Source organism: Gopherus flavomarginatus, chromosome 4 (genome assembly GCF_025201925.1).
Source record: "Gopherus flavomarginatus isolate rGopFla2 chromosome 4, rGopFla2.mat.asm, whole genome shotgun sequence".
Taxonomy (NCBI): domain Eukaryota; kingdom Metazoa; phylum Chordata; order Testudines; family Testudinidae; genus Gopherus; species Gopherus flavomarginatus.
Genome location: NC_066620.1, coordinates 145488435 through 145506101, shown reverse-complemented (window position 1 = coordinate 145506101; position 17667 = coordinate 145488435). Strand labels below are relative to the sequence as shown.

Genomic DNA, 17667 nt, shown 5'->3' with positions numbered 1-17667 from the left:
GTGCTGAATCAAGTTGAAATGTGCCTGCATGCAAACAGATGACATGAGGTCCAGGCACCATTTAAGTCCCATTTTGATGATTTAATGGAGTCTTAAATGGTGCATAAGCCTTGTGTAGCCCCTAGCAAAAACATAGGTGAATTTCACCCTCCATGAACAACTTTCTTACATGCCCCCACAAGGTGGGTCGTGCACCACTCCTTTGCTTCCCTCGCCAATGCACTCATCCACTGTGTCTGGGGCTTATACTGGAGTAGGTCCCACTCCTACAAGATTGGCGACCGCTGGGGTCTGCATAGATCAGCTTGCAGGATCAGAGTTTATTTTGCACATTTCATATCAGTAAACCTCAATTTAGATTCATGTTCTTTGGAAATTGCTAGCTCACACGTGCGGGCTAACATACTTTTTGTATTTCCACTTCTGACTTTGTTCTTTTGTGTTTTTGTAAAGTAGGCTGCATAGCTCTGGATACAGCCTATAACACCACAGGTTCTAAACACAAGATCCAACAGCTGTGCATCACACATACGTATTGCGAGCATTGTGATGCTGGAATGCAGTTTATCCACTTACCTACCTCCTCCTCCAATATTTATTTCACAAAAACAAATAATTTGATCTTAAACATCTAGCCCCTCTATGTTAGCCAACTTGGCATCCCCTTCCCTGACGTGATCTCTTTGTCCCATTAACGTCCTGTTATACGTGGGAGAATAAAAGCAGATTAATGAGCAGAAAGTATTCTGCAACCTCATTTCTTTATAAATGAGTTCATGTTATCATTACACAATTATTTGAATTTTGGGAAGATAGCCCCAGGGATCCATTCATTGAAACAAAACACAAAAAGGGCAAATCTTACTGCAAGATTCCATGCTTGTGGTATGCCCAGTTATTACGTATAACCACCTAATGTGACAACACAATAGAAAGTGCAAAGGGTTTAGTCAGATACACATTTACACAAACAAAAACTAATACAGGCATACAAAGAGAATCATTTTTGCAAGTAGTATAGAAGAGTCCCAGTAACAAATGAGAGCTGCATGAATTCTAGTTTACTTGGCTATAAATAAATCTAACATTTTTCTTCTCTCCATGGTAAAAATAAAATAGGAGCACAGATGCATTACACTCTCCTTTGTGTAACCAGTCCCTCCATTTTCAATTATAGCCATCAATCTGTTCCATATAAAATATCCTCCCCCCCTCACTTAACCAAAGAAATCAGCATTATGCAGCAAAACCTTTTGCTACAAAACAATGTAAATGAGAACATTCCTTTTCTGTGAATATAATTGTTCTTGAAAAATGTTAAAAGGAACTAGTCTTTTCTTTAAAAGGATTTCTGTAGTTGAGAGAGAAAAAATCGTTTCCATTTATTTAGCACTTTTCATCACAAGATCTCAAAGTGCTTTTTAAAAGATGGGTATGTATTGTTTCCATTTTACAGATGGGGCAACTGCAGCGCAGAGTTGGAAGACAAACTTTCAAAACCGGACCTATGCTGTGTCACTATTTGATTGCCCAACCAGAGATATCTAGCTCCTGATTTTCAGAAGCAATGAGCATCCAAAACCTCAACTGAAATTTCAAAATCAGTGGACACTTGAAAATGTTGGCTTAAGTGACCTGCTCGAGATCACACAACAAGTCACAGAGAGCAAGAATACTAAAAACAGAATCCAGGTCTCTCGACTCCTGTGCCCTTACAAAATTTACCTAGAGACATGATGGATTTTCCACCGCTTACACACTTTAAAATTAAGACCGGCTGTCTTTCTGGATGAGTTACAGCATTTATTGTAGAAGTTATGGGCTCAATGCAGGAATCACTTGGAGTAATTCTATAGCCTGTGTTACGCAGGATATCAGACTAGACCATCATAATGGTCCCCTCTGGCCTTAAAATCTATAAATCCATGACTATGAAAATACTAGAAAATGTATTAGGAACAATCCTATATTGGCAGACAGATAGAACAGATAATCTAATAAGTCTTTTCCCACCTCCTTAGCTATGAATTCAGCCACTGGACCACACTTCCTCATACATATTTAGTGTGCTACTGGATCACTAAGGTACATATAATGGAAGTCCATTTCGCCAGCTAAATACCAGAGAACTCTAATTCTCTTCACCATAGGATAGTTCAGAATAGATGTAAAGCTGTCCTGAACCGACCGTCCATCTGTTTGCTTGAAATGAGACAGCCATTTAATTAAACTGGTGGCAACTTCAAAAACCATGAGCAAGTGATTTAAAGGCAGCAAAGTAGGGTGCCAAAATGGGGTAACTTTTGGACAGTTATTAGTCTACATTCATAATCTCAACAGAAAGGCCAAAAGCTGAATGAACATGGAAACAGAGATTTCCTATAGGCAAGAAATGAGGTATATTGGCAGATCAATGTGGGGAGACTTGAACTACCCTGACAAAGCCTACATTTGAGGACTGTGATCCACAGAACCTAGAAATGTCACAGACAATCTCAGCATTAGATAAATGTATAGCCCCTTTTCATTGAAAAGATTGTAATCATTTTTTCATTTTCAAGGCTGTTTTTCTTAATTATCTCCACAGACCACCCCCCCCAGCCCTTCAATTCACTATGGAGACCAAAGTGGGTAGACGATGTTTAAATGAACTGGTACAGTGAATGCTTCCATAGAAAATAATAAATATCTGCATTAAAAAAATCAGATTATGATGATCAATAAAAAGAGCTAAAAACACAAATTATGAGAAATACTTTAAAACATTACTTAACATTATTTCTTAAATCAGTTTATACACATTCATTTCCTATTTGCCACTTAGAATTCCTTCAGAAACCCAGCAAATGTAATTACTGCACAGGTTAAGATTTCTGCTTAAACCTCAGATGGTTAGTTTCCTAGCAGGGTTACTACACTGTCCCAAGATCATGCCACAAAGCAAAATCCAGTAGGGTCATAAGACCATTTTTTAATCAACAAGCAATTTACCATTTCACTATCCTGATATGAGATTTCCTAGATTTTTTTTATTATACATGGAGAAAATTGATACATTTTTCCCCCCTGGGCAATATGCTAGTTTGATTTTATTTTCCCTGACATTTTACCTGTCAGATTACAATAAATATAAGAGACAAAGAATAACTGTCACATTCTCACTGAATTTCATCATCAAATATCTGGACAAATTGGAAGCGTAATCCTGAGGGAACACGTGAATGCTGAAAACAGTGTCAGATACACAAGTCATCTTCCAGGATTCTAATACAAGTTTAAAATACTCAGAAAGGGAACCTATGCAGAAGAACCTTCACACAGTATTTTTTCTTCAGTTCCTTGTAGCACCAAAACCGTAGTTAAGTAGAAGAGAGAATTTTTGTACAGACCCAAGAGAACCTGTATAAAAGTATGAAGATAAATACATTCTGTAAAATGCTATTTGCCAAAAGCAATTATCATGCCGAGAAAAGGTAGCAAGTTATCATGATATAGTATAAATATATGCTAATTAGGTGGCAAAATGAAAAGATTCATGAGATAGAATCCATCAAACATAAACCAGAAAAACTGCACCCGCATTTTGCTGGTTCACAGTCTCTCTTGCTCTCACAGTGAGTCATGAAAACTTACCTGCTTGACCAGTGGTAATACTGACAGCTGCAAAGAGCCTCTGGGAACGGCTCAAGTCAGATACCCCATTTACAGCTTCCACTTCAAAAGTGTAATTAGCATGAGCCAGCAGGTCCAGGACAGTGACGTAGTTATCTACTAATCCAGTTTGCTGGGGCATATATCCAATGTTACTCCCACAGGGAACACATTCACCCTGCTCCCAGCTGCACCTTTTGCACAAAATTCGGTAGGTCACATCATTTCTTCCCCCATTGTCGGCAGGAGGACTCCATTCCAAACTCACGGTAGTCTGGTTGATATTGAAGATGAGGTTCTGTGGTGCAGATGGAGGTCCTTTGTAACACACACAAAAAGGACAATGTAAATACATAAAATCAGTGAGGGACATTTACTTAGTGTTTTAATTACTGAGGCTCAAACTTGACGAAGCATTTTTCTTCACATAAACATTTTATTAGATTTACTACAAACTACATAAAAGCCTCCTTGACCTCACTTGGCAAGAAGCTTTATTTATTTTCCATTAAGGAATCAGGATAACAATTGTCTGTGTATTTACTGCAACTGACTTTGGCTGTTTTTCCTCTATGCAATTAGAAGGATCAGTTAACACACCTCAGAAGTTTACTCTTACAACAGTTTTAGTATGGGGATTTTTTCCCTTTTAAGTAAACAGCACAGAATGCATTTAGACATTCCTTAATCAGCTCTGATTGATTTACAGCCGTATTTGGGTACAGCTTTGGATTTTGGAGACCTTCATTACTTGAACCACCAATCTGTGCAGGTTAGTCTATTTGCAGATGGAATGTTAAGCTAGATCCCATTACATTTCAATCAAAGTCCAAATCCACACAGGTTACTTTTCATTTTGCATTCAATTCATTTTTGTGTAGTATCATATTAGGCATACAGTCTGTGACAATTTTAAGACTTTAGGAAAACCATGCCTGCATTCTTTCTATTATGTCTAGTTATGTATTTACCCAGCAACTTCTTTTCCAAGGTTACATCGGGCAAACATGAAATTATATTTATGTTGATTCTATATTCAGTGTACATTTTCCCATTGCAGTTCAATTTCATTTATCAGTTTCATTTATTACTTTGCAAACATACTGAAGGCCAATTGTAAGTACTGAGAACAAACTACAAATGGCTGCACCCTGTTGGTTAAGCAACATCCTTCACTATTAAATCCATGACTGACTTACTTGTGCATGCAACATATGGTGGATCAGAAGGTGCTCTATAATAGCTATCATCACAATCACATCGGGAAGATCCTTCCTTGTCAGAGAAACTGTGAGTAGGACAGCGAGAGCACTGTAGATCTTGAGAAGATGATTTGTAGAATCCTCGGCCACATGCTAAGGGAGAAGAAGAAAATCTCAGATATACACTTGCATGTGCATCTGCCCTGCTTCCTTCTCCATCTCAGTTATATGGAGAGTGTACACTTCCACAGCACTGATATTGTTGACATCAAATTACTTCAGCAAAAGCAAGGCATTGTGCTCAGCTACATCATGACAAATATATATTATTCTTCATCTTGTGCCATTAACTTGATTTAGTGGCATGAGCTGCAATGCAAACATACACTACAATTGGACCAGCAGCTGGTGGCCAAGTATTTTGACTGTGAAGATTAAAGAAATATGACAGCTAGGACCAAATTCTCCACTCAGACACATTGAAATCAACTAAAACTGGACCAGAACCTCAGCTGGTATAATCAGCATAGCTCCAATTTAAATCAGCTAACCATCTGGCCTCAGAAGTGCATATCTACAGGCATAATGAACCACTGGGTAAATTAACTCAGCAAAAGTTCAAATACATTGAAAGTCTTAATAGAACAGAATGAAAATCACGGCTTCAATCAGTACTGGTACTTGTGTTATAGGTACACTGTGGGCCATTTGGTGGCATTTAGCTACATCCCTCAAGGGGAGGCACAATATCTTGCAGAGTTCCCTAGTACACAAAGTGTGCATGCTACCCCATTCTTCTAGATCATTGAATCATAGATTATCAGGGTTGTAACGGACCTCAGGAGGTCATCTAGTCCAGCCCCCTGCTCAAAGCAGGACCAAACCCCAACTAAATCATCCCAGCCAGGGCTTTGTCAAGCCTGACCTTAAAAACCTCTAAGGAAGGAGATTCCACCACCTCCCTAGGTAACCAATTCCAGTGCTTCACCACCCTCCTAGTGAAAAAGTTTTTCCTAATATCCAACTTAAACCTTCTCCACTGCAACTTGAGACCATTACTCCTTGTTCTGTCATCAGGTACCACTGAGAACAGTCTAGATCCATCCTCTTTGGAACCTCCTTTCAGGTAGTTGAAAGCAGCTATCAAATCCCTCCTCATTCTGGATTAAGCAGTCTGTTTTCACCAGGGTGCCCAACCAGCACCTAAGGCCAGTAGGAAATGGAGCCTGGTCCTTCTGGCTGTCCTGGACAATTGTGCCTGGAGTATAAGGAGTGAGGAATGGCTCACTGGATCCCCACTCCCACCCCGTGCACTCACTAAAGGGCTATGGACAAACTAGCTCATTGTGAAGTTACAATATTTGTTTGCTTGCTTGATTATTGTACTAGCTATTAAACTGTAATTTTTAAACACATTTTCAATCACCAGCATTTATTTTCTATTAAACCAATCACAATGCGTTTTCTTGCTTATAGAGCAAAAACATTTAAAAACTTACCTGAATGTGATTAATGGATGTATTTTTAACCTTTACTTCAGTTAACTACTGGGTGGAAAATCAACCTGCACAGGTTATTAAACAGATTATTTTCTAAGTAATCCTCCTTGTTCCCAAACCTGCTGGAATATTTCAAATGGAGGATGGCTGCATCGTACTGAACAAAGGAAAAAGCCACCAATGGTAAACAGATTATGACCCCATTTCACCTTAAGTGAATAAGGTTACAGGGGCACACTTGCTAATATAGCAACCACTGTCAACAGAAAACACGCAAAAGTGCAGAATTCCTCTAAAAGCTGTTCAGGAAACTCAGGCTCTTTCAACTGCACAGCTTCATTCAAGTTCTGTTCTCCAATAAATCAGGCAACCACAGCACAGACAATTTAACCTCTAAGCCACTGCTTATGTGTGTGAAAAATGTATTGTGGGTGAAGCTTAATATCAGGTGTTAAAATCTTCACTGGGAAAAGCTAGTTAAATAGTCCTTATAAATCCACAGAAAAAGCATTTGCTCTGGTAGCATTCACATTTGATTGGTGAGGCTGTCTCACAGCAGGTACTGAGTTACTGATTTAAAAATATTTACATGTGATTTTGGAGATCAGATACCACAGTTATGGGCATGGTCTAAAAACACTGGGCCTCATTCAAAACCCATTAGAATCAATGAAAAAAGAGTCATGTAAACTTCAGCAGGTTTTAGATCAGGTGCATTGTAGTGTAGTAGCCATTCAATTCCACTTAATGTATAGGAGTACTATGCAACTCGGATATAAATTATACAGGTCAAATTTTCCTCACTTGGACTGATAAAATCCACTCTTGATTTAGTTCATTACACATGAAACAAATGAAAAATTGTCTGAAGATTTACCTCTGATTTTTTTCAATTTTCTACAGAAAAAGCAGGTCCAAAAGACAATAATCATAATGACACTTTGGAGTTTGTCCTGTTTAAAAAGCAGGGGTTCTAAGTCAAATTATCTGCTTGATGTCAATGAAGTTGCATTAATTTACCTCAGAAGAGATTTAGCCCTATGTTTGGAAAATATATGTTCTCTGTCATTGATTGTATCCCTGCAGGTAACATTCCTAATATAGAACCATTAAAAACAAACATCTAACAAGAATTCCTTAGTATGCATTCATCAGAGCATTTTGGAACAAACCTTTGGATAAACTTGACACACTGAGTTTTCAGATTATGCTAGGAGTTCAAATTTAATGCAGCATTAGTCTTTTTCTTCCTCTTTCAAGATTATTCCAAGATTTCCAGGACAAGGATGAAGGGCACAGATGCTAAACTGTTTTGTAAATATGAACTATAAATAAATATTAATGCATTAAACTTACGTCTATTATTCCAGCACACTCAATTAAGATCCAGCCACCTGACCAAATAATAAGTTTCCTGTCTTGTCTTAGCTAGTCAAGTTCCTCAGAAGATGAGGAAAGCATTGGACAAACACTCTGCATCTTCCAGCATGCAGTCCTCTGCAGAGCAAAGAGCAACTTGAAAGGCACAGATGCCTACTGTGAATCCAGTCTGTCCCTCTCAGCAGGGAACATTACAAAGCAAAGATGCCAAAAGAAAATAGAGATTTCAGACAAAACAACAAAACAAACAGAAAACTCCTTTACATTTTTTTTCCCTGATGGCTTGATCTAGACATGTATATGCTCAGTCACTTGTTATTTAAAGTAAGTGTGCATTTCTTATTATAGATCAAAGGATGTGAATGTCTGCTACTAGTCTAAGTGAATGCTCTTTATTCTTGTGCAGTGCATACCAGAGGCAGCAGGATCAGACACTTATTGTATCATACTACTATCTCCATCATCTTTAGTTCTAATAAGAGGCCCATGTGATGGCATTTAATTACTATTCCTTCAGCTTAAGCACCCCATAAATATAGAGCAACATTATTCCTGCAATGCATTCCTTAACAGCCTTAAAAAGGTGCTTTCAACTGATTCTACCACAAAGTCTAATAGCAAACATACCAATATCACACACAAAAAAGTTTTAAGAAATTTAAAAAGGGATATTTTCAAGGTACCATATATTATACTAAAAAGGGCAATGCTCCTCTTTTTTCTGGTGGAATTAAAGAAACAAATTAGCTTATTGCTATTTTTTCCTTTCTAAATTTGGTTTCTGTTCTTTTAAGCTAAGACAGGAAATTATCTATTGATTGTTTTTCCCCTTGACCCAATCCCCCTGAATTGTCAAAATTTATTTTTTTTAACTTATAAATCATTAAAATATATATTTTGATCTAATGGAGAAAAAATGACTAACATCTCTAGATGGTATTTGAAAGGCCTGTGGAGCTGGAAAATTTACCTTTTTCAGCAACAAAAGTTGGTCCAATAAGAGATATTGCCTCACCCAGCTTGTGTCTCTCATTAATTGTAAATAACCATTTACCAAAGAAATGCTAATGCTATCCGCAGACCGCTATATATAGTATTATACTTTTGTAACAGCTACTCTGTAGCCAATGCTGAGGTGATGATTTCAATTTAATCCCCAGTTTGCTTTTGATCCCGTATCTCTCAATATTTTGATACTTTGCCTAGGTAGCAAGTAGCTTTGTTTTAAAATTTAAGATTTTGCATATGTGGTGGTCCTAAATGGGAAAAAGACAATTTGCTGTGTTTAAAAAAATAACAGGAGTCACATTTAAATGTGGCACATAGTGCATGATGAGCAAAACAACAAAATTATTGTTCATGCTACATTAGCACCTAGAGGCCCGACATAAGCTCAGAGCCCCATTGTGCTAGGCATTGTATAAATATGTAGGAAAAGACAGCCTGTGTCCTGAAGAGAAATAATAGAAAAAAGCCCGAAAGGGGGAAACAAAGGCACACAGAATTAATGCAAATTGTCCAAGGTCAAATAGTACATCAGAGCTGGGAACAGAACATATGTCTCCAGAGGCCCTCTCCAATGTATCATACCGCAGTAACTCTGGGTATCTCCTAGTACACATATGGCTGTACAGGGAATTTAAGGAGTGAATCTCTCTAGTCTGGCACCCTCAAGACCTGACTGGTGCCAAACCAGAGAATTTTCCAAACCACAGGAGGTCAATGCAGAGTGCCAGCGGCTCTCCATAGGTGCAGGAAGTAGGGATGCAGGGGTGCTGAAGCACCCCAGGCTTTGCGCCCAGCGTGGCCCCCTGCCTGTAGTCCCTGCTGCCACCCAGGGTCCCAGTCGCCAGCCCCCTGACCAAGGGCTACGATGCCGGCCCCAGGTCCCAGCCGTCAGCTCCTCGCCCGGGATCCCAACAGCAGGCTGCTCTGCTGCCAGCCAGGGTCCCAGTTACTGGCCCCAGGTCCCAGCTGCTGGCACCTCTGCTACCGCCCGGGGTCCCAGCCATCGGCTGCAGGGCTCCGCAGCCGCCCAAGCTCTGGTCTCAGCCTTATCCCTCTCTGAGCACCTCACTGCCCTGGGCTAGGACCAGCTGGGGGCAGCTGTGGAGGCCCGGGCCAGGGCCAGGAGTGGAGGCCAGTGGCCAGGACCCTGGGCAGCAGCAGAGCCCCTGCAGATGGCGGCTGGGACCATGGGCAACAGCAGAGGGACCAGCGGCTGGGACCCTGGGGCCTGCATTGGCGCCCCCAGGCAGGGCGGCCAGCAGTTGGGATCCCAGGCGGCAGCAGGGCTCCACTGGGTGCAAAGCCTGGAGGTGCTGCAGCACCCTCTGGCACCCCTACTTCCCGTGCTTATGGGTCTCTTATTACATTTATCTCACCACTGAGGTAAATAAACTGAACAACGCTTCCAAGGCCGCCTAGCCAAGGCTTACGGTGTTAGTGTTGTTACCCAATTTTACTGTATTGGCACATAGAAATAAGTAGATAAAGCATAAAAACATAAAATATGAAAAATAAATAGATAATAATACAGGCAAATCTATAATTTACTCATCTAAAATGATTCCTTACAAAGTGATGTGACAATAACTGCTAACTCAAGTTACATCTAGGGTCTCTGCTGTAGGTATATTCGGAGTAGGTGAAGTGGAGGCAACAGGACTTCTGACCGTAGAGTGCTGCTCCACACTCCTCTTTGCTACCTTTAACCAAACTTCCAGCGGGGCTTGTCTCATGTATTTTGGTTTTTCTTTAATGAGTTTTTCTCGTATCACGTAGAAAGACATGATCGCTTGCTCAGAAATGAAATGTCTTTGCTCCAGTCCTTCTATTAAATTTGTTGCCAACTGAATGTATTTATTGACAGACATTTTTTCTGTGACATACTCCTGATCATCTTATCACCGTCACTGGCTTCTTCCTTATCTTTGGTTTTTCCCTGCTGTACCATTCGCACAATTTCTTCATCCATCATTTGATTAGCAATTGGTGCATCTGTGTCGACTTTCATCCAGTCTAGTAAATTTTCCTCTCCCAAATCCTGACTAGTTCAAGTACCACAGCGTGAGACATACCACTGGTATACTCCATTAACTCACTAACAATTTTTTGGTTTTCAGACCCTTCAAATCCAGTGAACTCGCACTTGTCATTGACATCAGGATTGTCCTTAAACATTAGGCCTTGCCACAATTTGTGGCATCCATTCTTCAGAGTAGGAATTACTCTTTTCCAGGCTCTAGCTAGTGTCCAAATCATATCCTTGAGGTTAAATTATTTCCTAAATGTTGTCAAACTCTTCCCATCCTTAAGCAATACTAGCAATTGGTGCATAAACTTGGACCTGTACATACACTTCAGGGATCATAAAATACCTTGATCACAAGGCTGAATGTCAGGTACAGTTTGGGGGTAAATACAGTCCCACCATGTTATTTTTGAAAAGCAGCTCTGCTTTAGGGTGGGCAGAGCAATTGTCGAGAATTAGTACAATTTTGCACTTCGGATCCAGACCTACTGAGATGAAATGGGCTCTTGCCTCCAGTACAAAATACTTCTCAGACCACTCAAGACATAGATTAGTTGTTATCCATCCATTTTTGTTGCCACAGTAGATCACTGGGAATATTTTCACCCCTCTGAATGCCCTTGGGTTTACACTTTTCCCAATAACCATGAGCTTACATTTGTGAGAGCCTGATGCATTGCTACAACCAAGGAGAGTTACTCTGTCCTTTGACTCCTTCATACCAGATGGTGGCTCCTCTGCATCACTAGCCAACATTATTGTAGGCATACAACACCAATAGAGAGCAGTTTCATCGGCATTATATACCTGCTCTGGAGATAACTTCTCATATGCCACTAACTGTGCAAATTTATCAACATACTTAGCGGCAGCTTCCGTATCTGCACTTCTTTTTTCACTGCACATGCAATGCAGACTAATGCCATGCCTGTTTTGAAATTTCTGAAGCCATCCTTGCAAACAGTCACACTCATGCTGCAGGTTAAGTTCTTTGTGGAATATATTTGCTTGTGCCATCACCATCTCACCTGAAATTCTAACACCTTCGTTCCTACGAAGCTTGAACCAATTTATAAGTGCACTATCTAAATCACTGCTTTTTCCCTCCTTCAATGTCTTACGAATACTCATACTGTTTTTAACTGTCACTTTTAGCAAAATACTTAAGGATTTGATTCTCTTGAGTCTTCAAATCATATACTGTAGATCAGTGCTTCTCAAGCTATCTGATGTGGGGAACCGGCAATTTTTTTTTCCAATGTGCCAGGGGACCGGTGCCATATTATTATCCTATTTGACGCTCTTATGAGGAAACTCACCACGGACCAGCAGCCGACGGTCCGCGGATCACCACTTTGAGAAGCAGTGCTGTAGATGACCCTACATTGTTAAACTCACACAAAGCATACACCGATGTGCCCTTTGCCAATTTCTGCAACAATTCCACCCTTTGCTATATTGATATTGACACATTGTCATAAACAGATAGCTAAGGGTTAACGTCTCTTTCACCTGGAAATAAGTATCTGAAGCACCTGACCAGAGGACCAATCAGGAAACAGGATTTTTTCCAACTCTGGGTGGAGGGAAGTTTGTGTGTGAGTCCTTTGTTCTGGGTCTTCTGTCTGACTCTCTCTCTCGGCTATGAGGGGATTTCTATTTCCTGCTTTCTAATCTTCTGTTTCTAAGTTGTGAGTACAGAGATCATAAAAACAATAGGGGTTATTGTTTTTTTCTTTTGTATTTACATGTCTATAGTTGCTGGAGTGCTTTGAATTGTATTCTTTTTGAATAAGGCTGTTTATTCATATTTCTTTTAAGCAAATGACTCTGTATTTGTCACCTTAATACAGAGAAACCATTTTTATGTATTTTTCTTTCTTTTTATATAAAGCTTTCTTTTTAAGACCTGTTGGAGTTTTTCTTTAGTGGGGAACTCCAGGGAATTGAGTCTGCAGCTCACCAGGGAATTGGTGGGAGGAAGAAGTCGGGGGAAATCTGTGTGTGTTAAATTTACTAGCCTGACTTTGCATTCCCTCTGGGTGAAGAGGGAAGTGCTTGTGTTTCCAGGACTGGAAATAGAGAGGGTGGACTCCCTCTGTTTAGATTCACGGAGTTTGTTTCTGTGTATCTCTCCAGGAACATCTGGAGGGGGGAAGGGAAAAGGTTTATTTCCCTTTGTTGTGAGACTCAAGAGATTTGGGTCTTGGGGTCCCCAGGGAAGGTTTTGTGGGGACCAGAGTGCCCCAAAACACTCTAATTTTTTGGGTGGTGGCAGCTTTACCAGGTCCAAGCTGGTAACTAAGCTTGGAGGTTTTCATGCTAACCCCCCCTATTTTGGACGCTAAGGTCCAAATCTGGGACTAGGTTTATGACACACATGCTTACGTTTAGCAGCATTACCAACACTGCCACTGCTTGCCAGTCTCTTAGAAGACATATTTATGGGTAAATGTGAAGTAAATACAGCACAGAACACTGAGAGCCAGGACTGGAAAGACTTTGCCTGACCACGGGAAACTTGGGCCCACCCATGATAAGCAGACATCCGGCTAACTAAAAATCATGCTTAGGAGCCGACTCCTCATCTTTCCAGGGGGGTTCTCGACCCCACCCCCTCTGCTCGAGGCCCCATCCCCATCCACCCCTTCCCCAAGTCCCCGCCCTGCCACTGCTCCACCCCCACCCCACCTCTTCCCTGCCTCCTCCCCTGAGCGCACCCTGTCCCTTCTCCTCCCCCTCACTCTCAGAGCTTGAACGCTGCGAGTCAGCTGTTTGCAGTGCTCCAGAAGTGCTAGAGGGAGAAGGAGGAGTTGGTAAGCACAGGGTCGCTGGTGCATGAGAGGCATGGGGAGAGCTTGGTGCCAGTGGGTCTCTGCACCCTCTAATTTTTTCTCATGGGTGCTCCAGCCCCAGAACAGATGTGGAAAGCAGTATATGGCATTTTGGAGTCCCACTTGTGGGAGACAAAGAGGACAAAGAAAGCTGTTAACTTAAGTAATATACATTTTTGATGCAACTTTAAAAACTTTTCAGTGTAAAAGCTATGAAAAGCTAGGTGTATTTTTTGTGCTAGTACAGCTGGGTTGGACTTTAAATTGGGAGAATATAGGAAAGAAGGATAAATTAGCAATAAATCTTGTTCAGATAATAGGAGGAAAGATGGCAAGTAAGACTGACATTAATGATACATTCATTCAGGAGAATTATTGTTATGAAGAAATGTGGAGAAATTAGGGAGAGCAGTTAGATTAGAGAATCAAAGGGCATACAACCACTCTTTCTACCATTTTTGGCATGGTGGATGCTTGACTGAACATGGCTTTTTGATCATAACTTCTCAATCTGCATGAAAAACAACAAAACTTAATACGTTGCATGTGGTGATTGGAACTTTAATTACTGTTTGTCACCAATATATAATATTGGAATAATCACTGTAAGAAAACGAATAAATATACACTGCATTATCAGAATAATAGAGCTTAATCATTAATTCTTGATATGTCACGTTTAACTGACCATGCCATCAAATGCAAATCATACTGGTACAAATACCATAGTTTGATACATAGTGCAGATTAAAGTAATGTTAATAAAACAGTAGCCTCTAAGAAGTTAATAATCCAATGGTGACAAAAAAGTGGACCTTGGTGGAAATGAGAGTTAAACTGCTAGTAATTTACTTACGAATGTGGGAAGAAATCCTGGTCCCACTGAAGTCAATGGCAAGACTCCTATTGACTTCAGTGGGGCCAGGTTTTTCACCGTTAATCCTCTCCTCCTGTACATTTTGAATAAAAATTGATTTGATCAATAGGGATTCCCATTTACCTTTTAGTTTTGCTCTGTTCAGTTATTTTTCCTTAGACAGTGGCTAGAATTTTTGTTTTGTTTTGATGTGGACATACTGAACATAAATATCCGTTCTCCAGATAACGTAAACGAAATCACAAGACCACTTTCTTGCCGGTAGACATTAAGAGTAATTCAGCTAAATCCTTCTTGTAGAAATTATGTATATGCTAGGAGTTTGTGCAGATGTTTCTTGGTTGAAGTCAAGCAGCTGCAAGGAGCTTATTAATTATAAAACATAAAATGGATTGTTCTGTAATTTTAAGTCTCTGGGGTTCTAATACATTAAAATTAACATACATATAACTCAGGACTGGGATGGATATTGCTAGATTATTTATTACAGATGGACACTGTAGTTAATGCAGAAAAAGACTGGCCTTTCTACACTGGAAGTTAAAAATACTTGTATCATATTAACATCTATGGTTCTATAATTCAGAACTGAAAGCACAGCTTGCAGAAAGAGTACTCACACTGCTAGTATTGCTGACCTCATCTAGGATGGACAGGTCCAGAATCTTTATTTTAATCCTATTGACAGTGCCTCAGTGGGAGTAATTACAACCATCAGCCTCAAATCCAGACCTCCTGTCACTGATCTATAATGATTTCTCACAATGAAAATGAACAGCAGACTGGGAGGATGAAAACAACATGGTGTAATGATTATATTAAGATTTTTTGAGATCCCTTCTGTATTATCCTATTGCAAACACATGACAATTTGGCACAGGACATATAAGATTTGTAATCACATGGACAGTAAATATATAGTTATAAACAGAAGTTTTTAAAAGAAAAAGTTTCACTCTTACAACATAGACATGACTGATCATTTTAGAGTCAGTCTATTTGCAAAGTTTAGGTAAATAAAAGCAGATAATCCTATAATAACTCTCAAATGCAGAGTTCAGTGCAAAAGGGGGCTGGGAAAAAAATCCAGCAGCAAAGAGAGACTTTATAATCCCAGATCCCCTTTTCCAGTAATTCATGTGCATGTTCCAGTCATGACTAAGTTAGACAGTGTAAATTACTTTTATAGTCAGAGATGGCATCTGTTATGCCTTCTATGGCACCTAATACATAGTGTTTTATAAGGATCCCAGACTGTAGTATTTCATTTATCTAACTACTATACAATGATAAATGTCTAGCTGAAAAAGATGTTTATTTCATCTTGCAAATGTTTTTTTAACTGCAATAGTGTCTAAAGATTATGTATGTTTCAATCAAAGAATTATGTTGTATGGTTTAGCCAGAGTAAACACAAGACTTTTAATGGTGCATCAGCAATAGTGTGAATGACATATCTAAATAGGGCTGTCCTGTGACTGCATACCATCACTAGCAGAATGTTTGCTGTTGCCTGTCAAGAATCTCTCTGACTTGATATTCACCTCCCAAACCTAATAAACCCTTGTTGTCCAAAGCCTTCCTAATGTCTTCCCAGAGATGTTCACATAATGCTGTTTGCACAAATTTTTGAATATTTAAATAATACTATAGAGGGTTTTTTTAAGATTAAATGAAAAATCCTACTTCCTACAGATCCTCTTAAATATGAGGTTCCTTCTGATACATTTAAAATTCAAACAGTGTAGCAAGATGCCAGATCATTTATTTAACTTTTCTAGGAGCAAAGAAATCCAATAGTTATAGAGCAATACTCTCAAATGTTTTGCTGGCTTATACTTAAACAATCACAGAACATAAAGCTTCTTTTCTTGAGTGGGCAAGTCAGAGAATACACAGTTTCACTGCACTGCAACAACAGAACTACTTAGAGCCTAAATACTATGAATGAAAACACTGTAATAAAGAATGTATTTAAATGGCAATTAAAGTGACATTAGTGCAGTCTTGAACAAAATTAAGTGCTTGGACAAATTTTACTGTTACATAGTACCTAATGCTTACCCCCTACATTTTCAAAGTATGTAAAGATTTAGACATGTGACCTCACATTAACCTTCATGGGAATAGCACAGCTAAATTACCACGAACAGCTTTGAAAATTTAACGGGTGAAACTCCCAAGAAAAAGGTAAATGAAAAAGGCTGAAACTCTGGTAATGATGACCTTCAAAAAAGGGGATGGCAAAAGAGGAAAATAGATTAGTTCTTTCCATTTTTGTTTTTTTTTAATGAAAACACAAGGATCAAACCTTCAAGATGCTCGTTCTAATGCTTGAAGTTCACCACACACTAAGTGCTTTGCTTGATTGGGCCACAGAACTCAAGCACCTTGCAGAATCACACCCATGAAAAAGTGCCTAAAAGTTCAGGGTTTTTCCAGTTCCTCACAGAAATTTATTTTTCCCTGCTGGAGTCTACTGAAGATTCTATGTTAAACTGAGGAATTAATGGTACTATGATATTACAAGTATGGAAGAAAAACATAATTAATTGAAATGGAAAATGTGAGGGTTTTTTTTACTTAAGTAAAAACCCTGGTATAAAAATGACTATTGTTAATTATTTAACATGCCTAGTCTTTAAAAGGTTGAGCTGATACAAATATTCTGAATTTAGATTCTTTTCAAAATTATTTTTGGACTCAATTAGAAATTCTAATGAATGTTAATATTTCAACAAGAAAATTTGGTCAAAATTTTCTTAAAGAGGACAAATTTTTCATCAAGACTTTTGTAAATAATTGTACTTGTTCAGCTCTAATAACAGCTGAGAAAACTCCCACTATATGTTTCCAAGTCATGAAAGAAGTACACCAAGGAAAATAGGGAAAACAAGACGACATTCCTGATATTCCAGAGGCGAAAAAAAGGTAAAAAACCAACCAAACAAAAATATAATCTTTCCAGGTATCCTGTATATAAAACACTCACTCTAGGTTTGTGTGGACTAGGATAAACAGTTTTTTTTTTAATAGAACATTAGCTAGCACATTGTAACTAACAGCTTCTAAAACTCTAATACAGATGAGCCACATTTTACTTCAGTGTGAGCTGCTAAATACAACTTCTTGTATGCTAGAATTTTAGAATTCATTAGTTGAACATGCTAGCTAACATGTTCTAATAACA

General features: G+C 39.2%; 1 protein-coding gene across 2 annotated transcripts in view; it reads right to left on the bottom strand.

Moving 5' to 3' along the window:
- EPHA7 (EPH receptor A7) overlaps positions 1-17667 on the bottom strand; it is a 185139-nt gene that overhangs the window by 105833 nt on the left and 61639 nt on the right. For both annotated transcript variants that reach the window (XM_050949232.1, XM_050949233.1), the window contains exons 4-5: positions 4851-5006; positions 3634-3969 (exon numbers count right to left, since the gene is read on the bottom strand). In XM_050949232.1, the coding sequence (XP_050805189.1) occupies positions 3634-3969; positions 4851-5006 (492 nt within the window). The remainder of the gene's footprint in view (positions 1-3633; positions 3970-4850; positions 5007-17667) is intronic.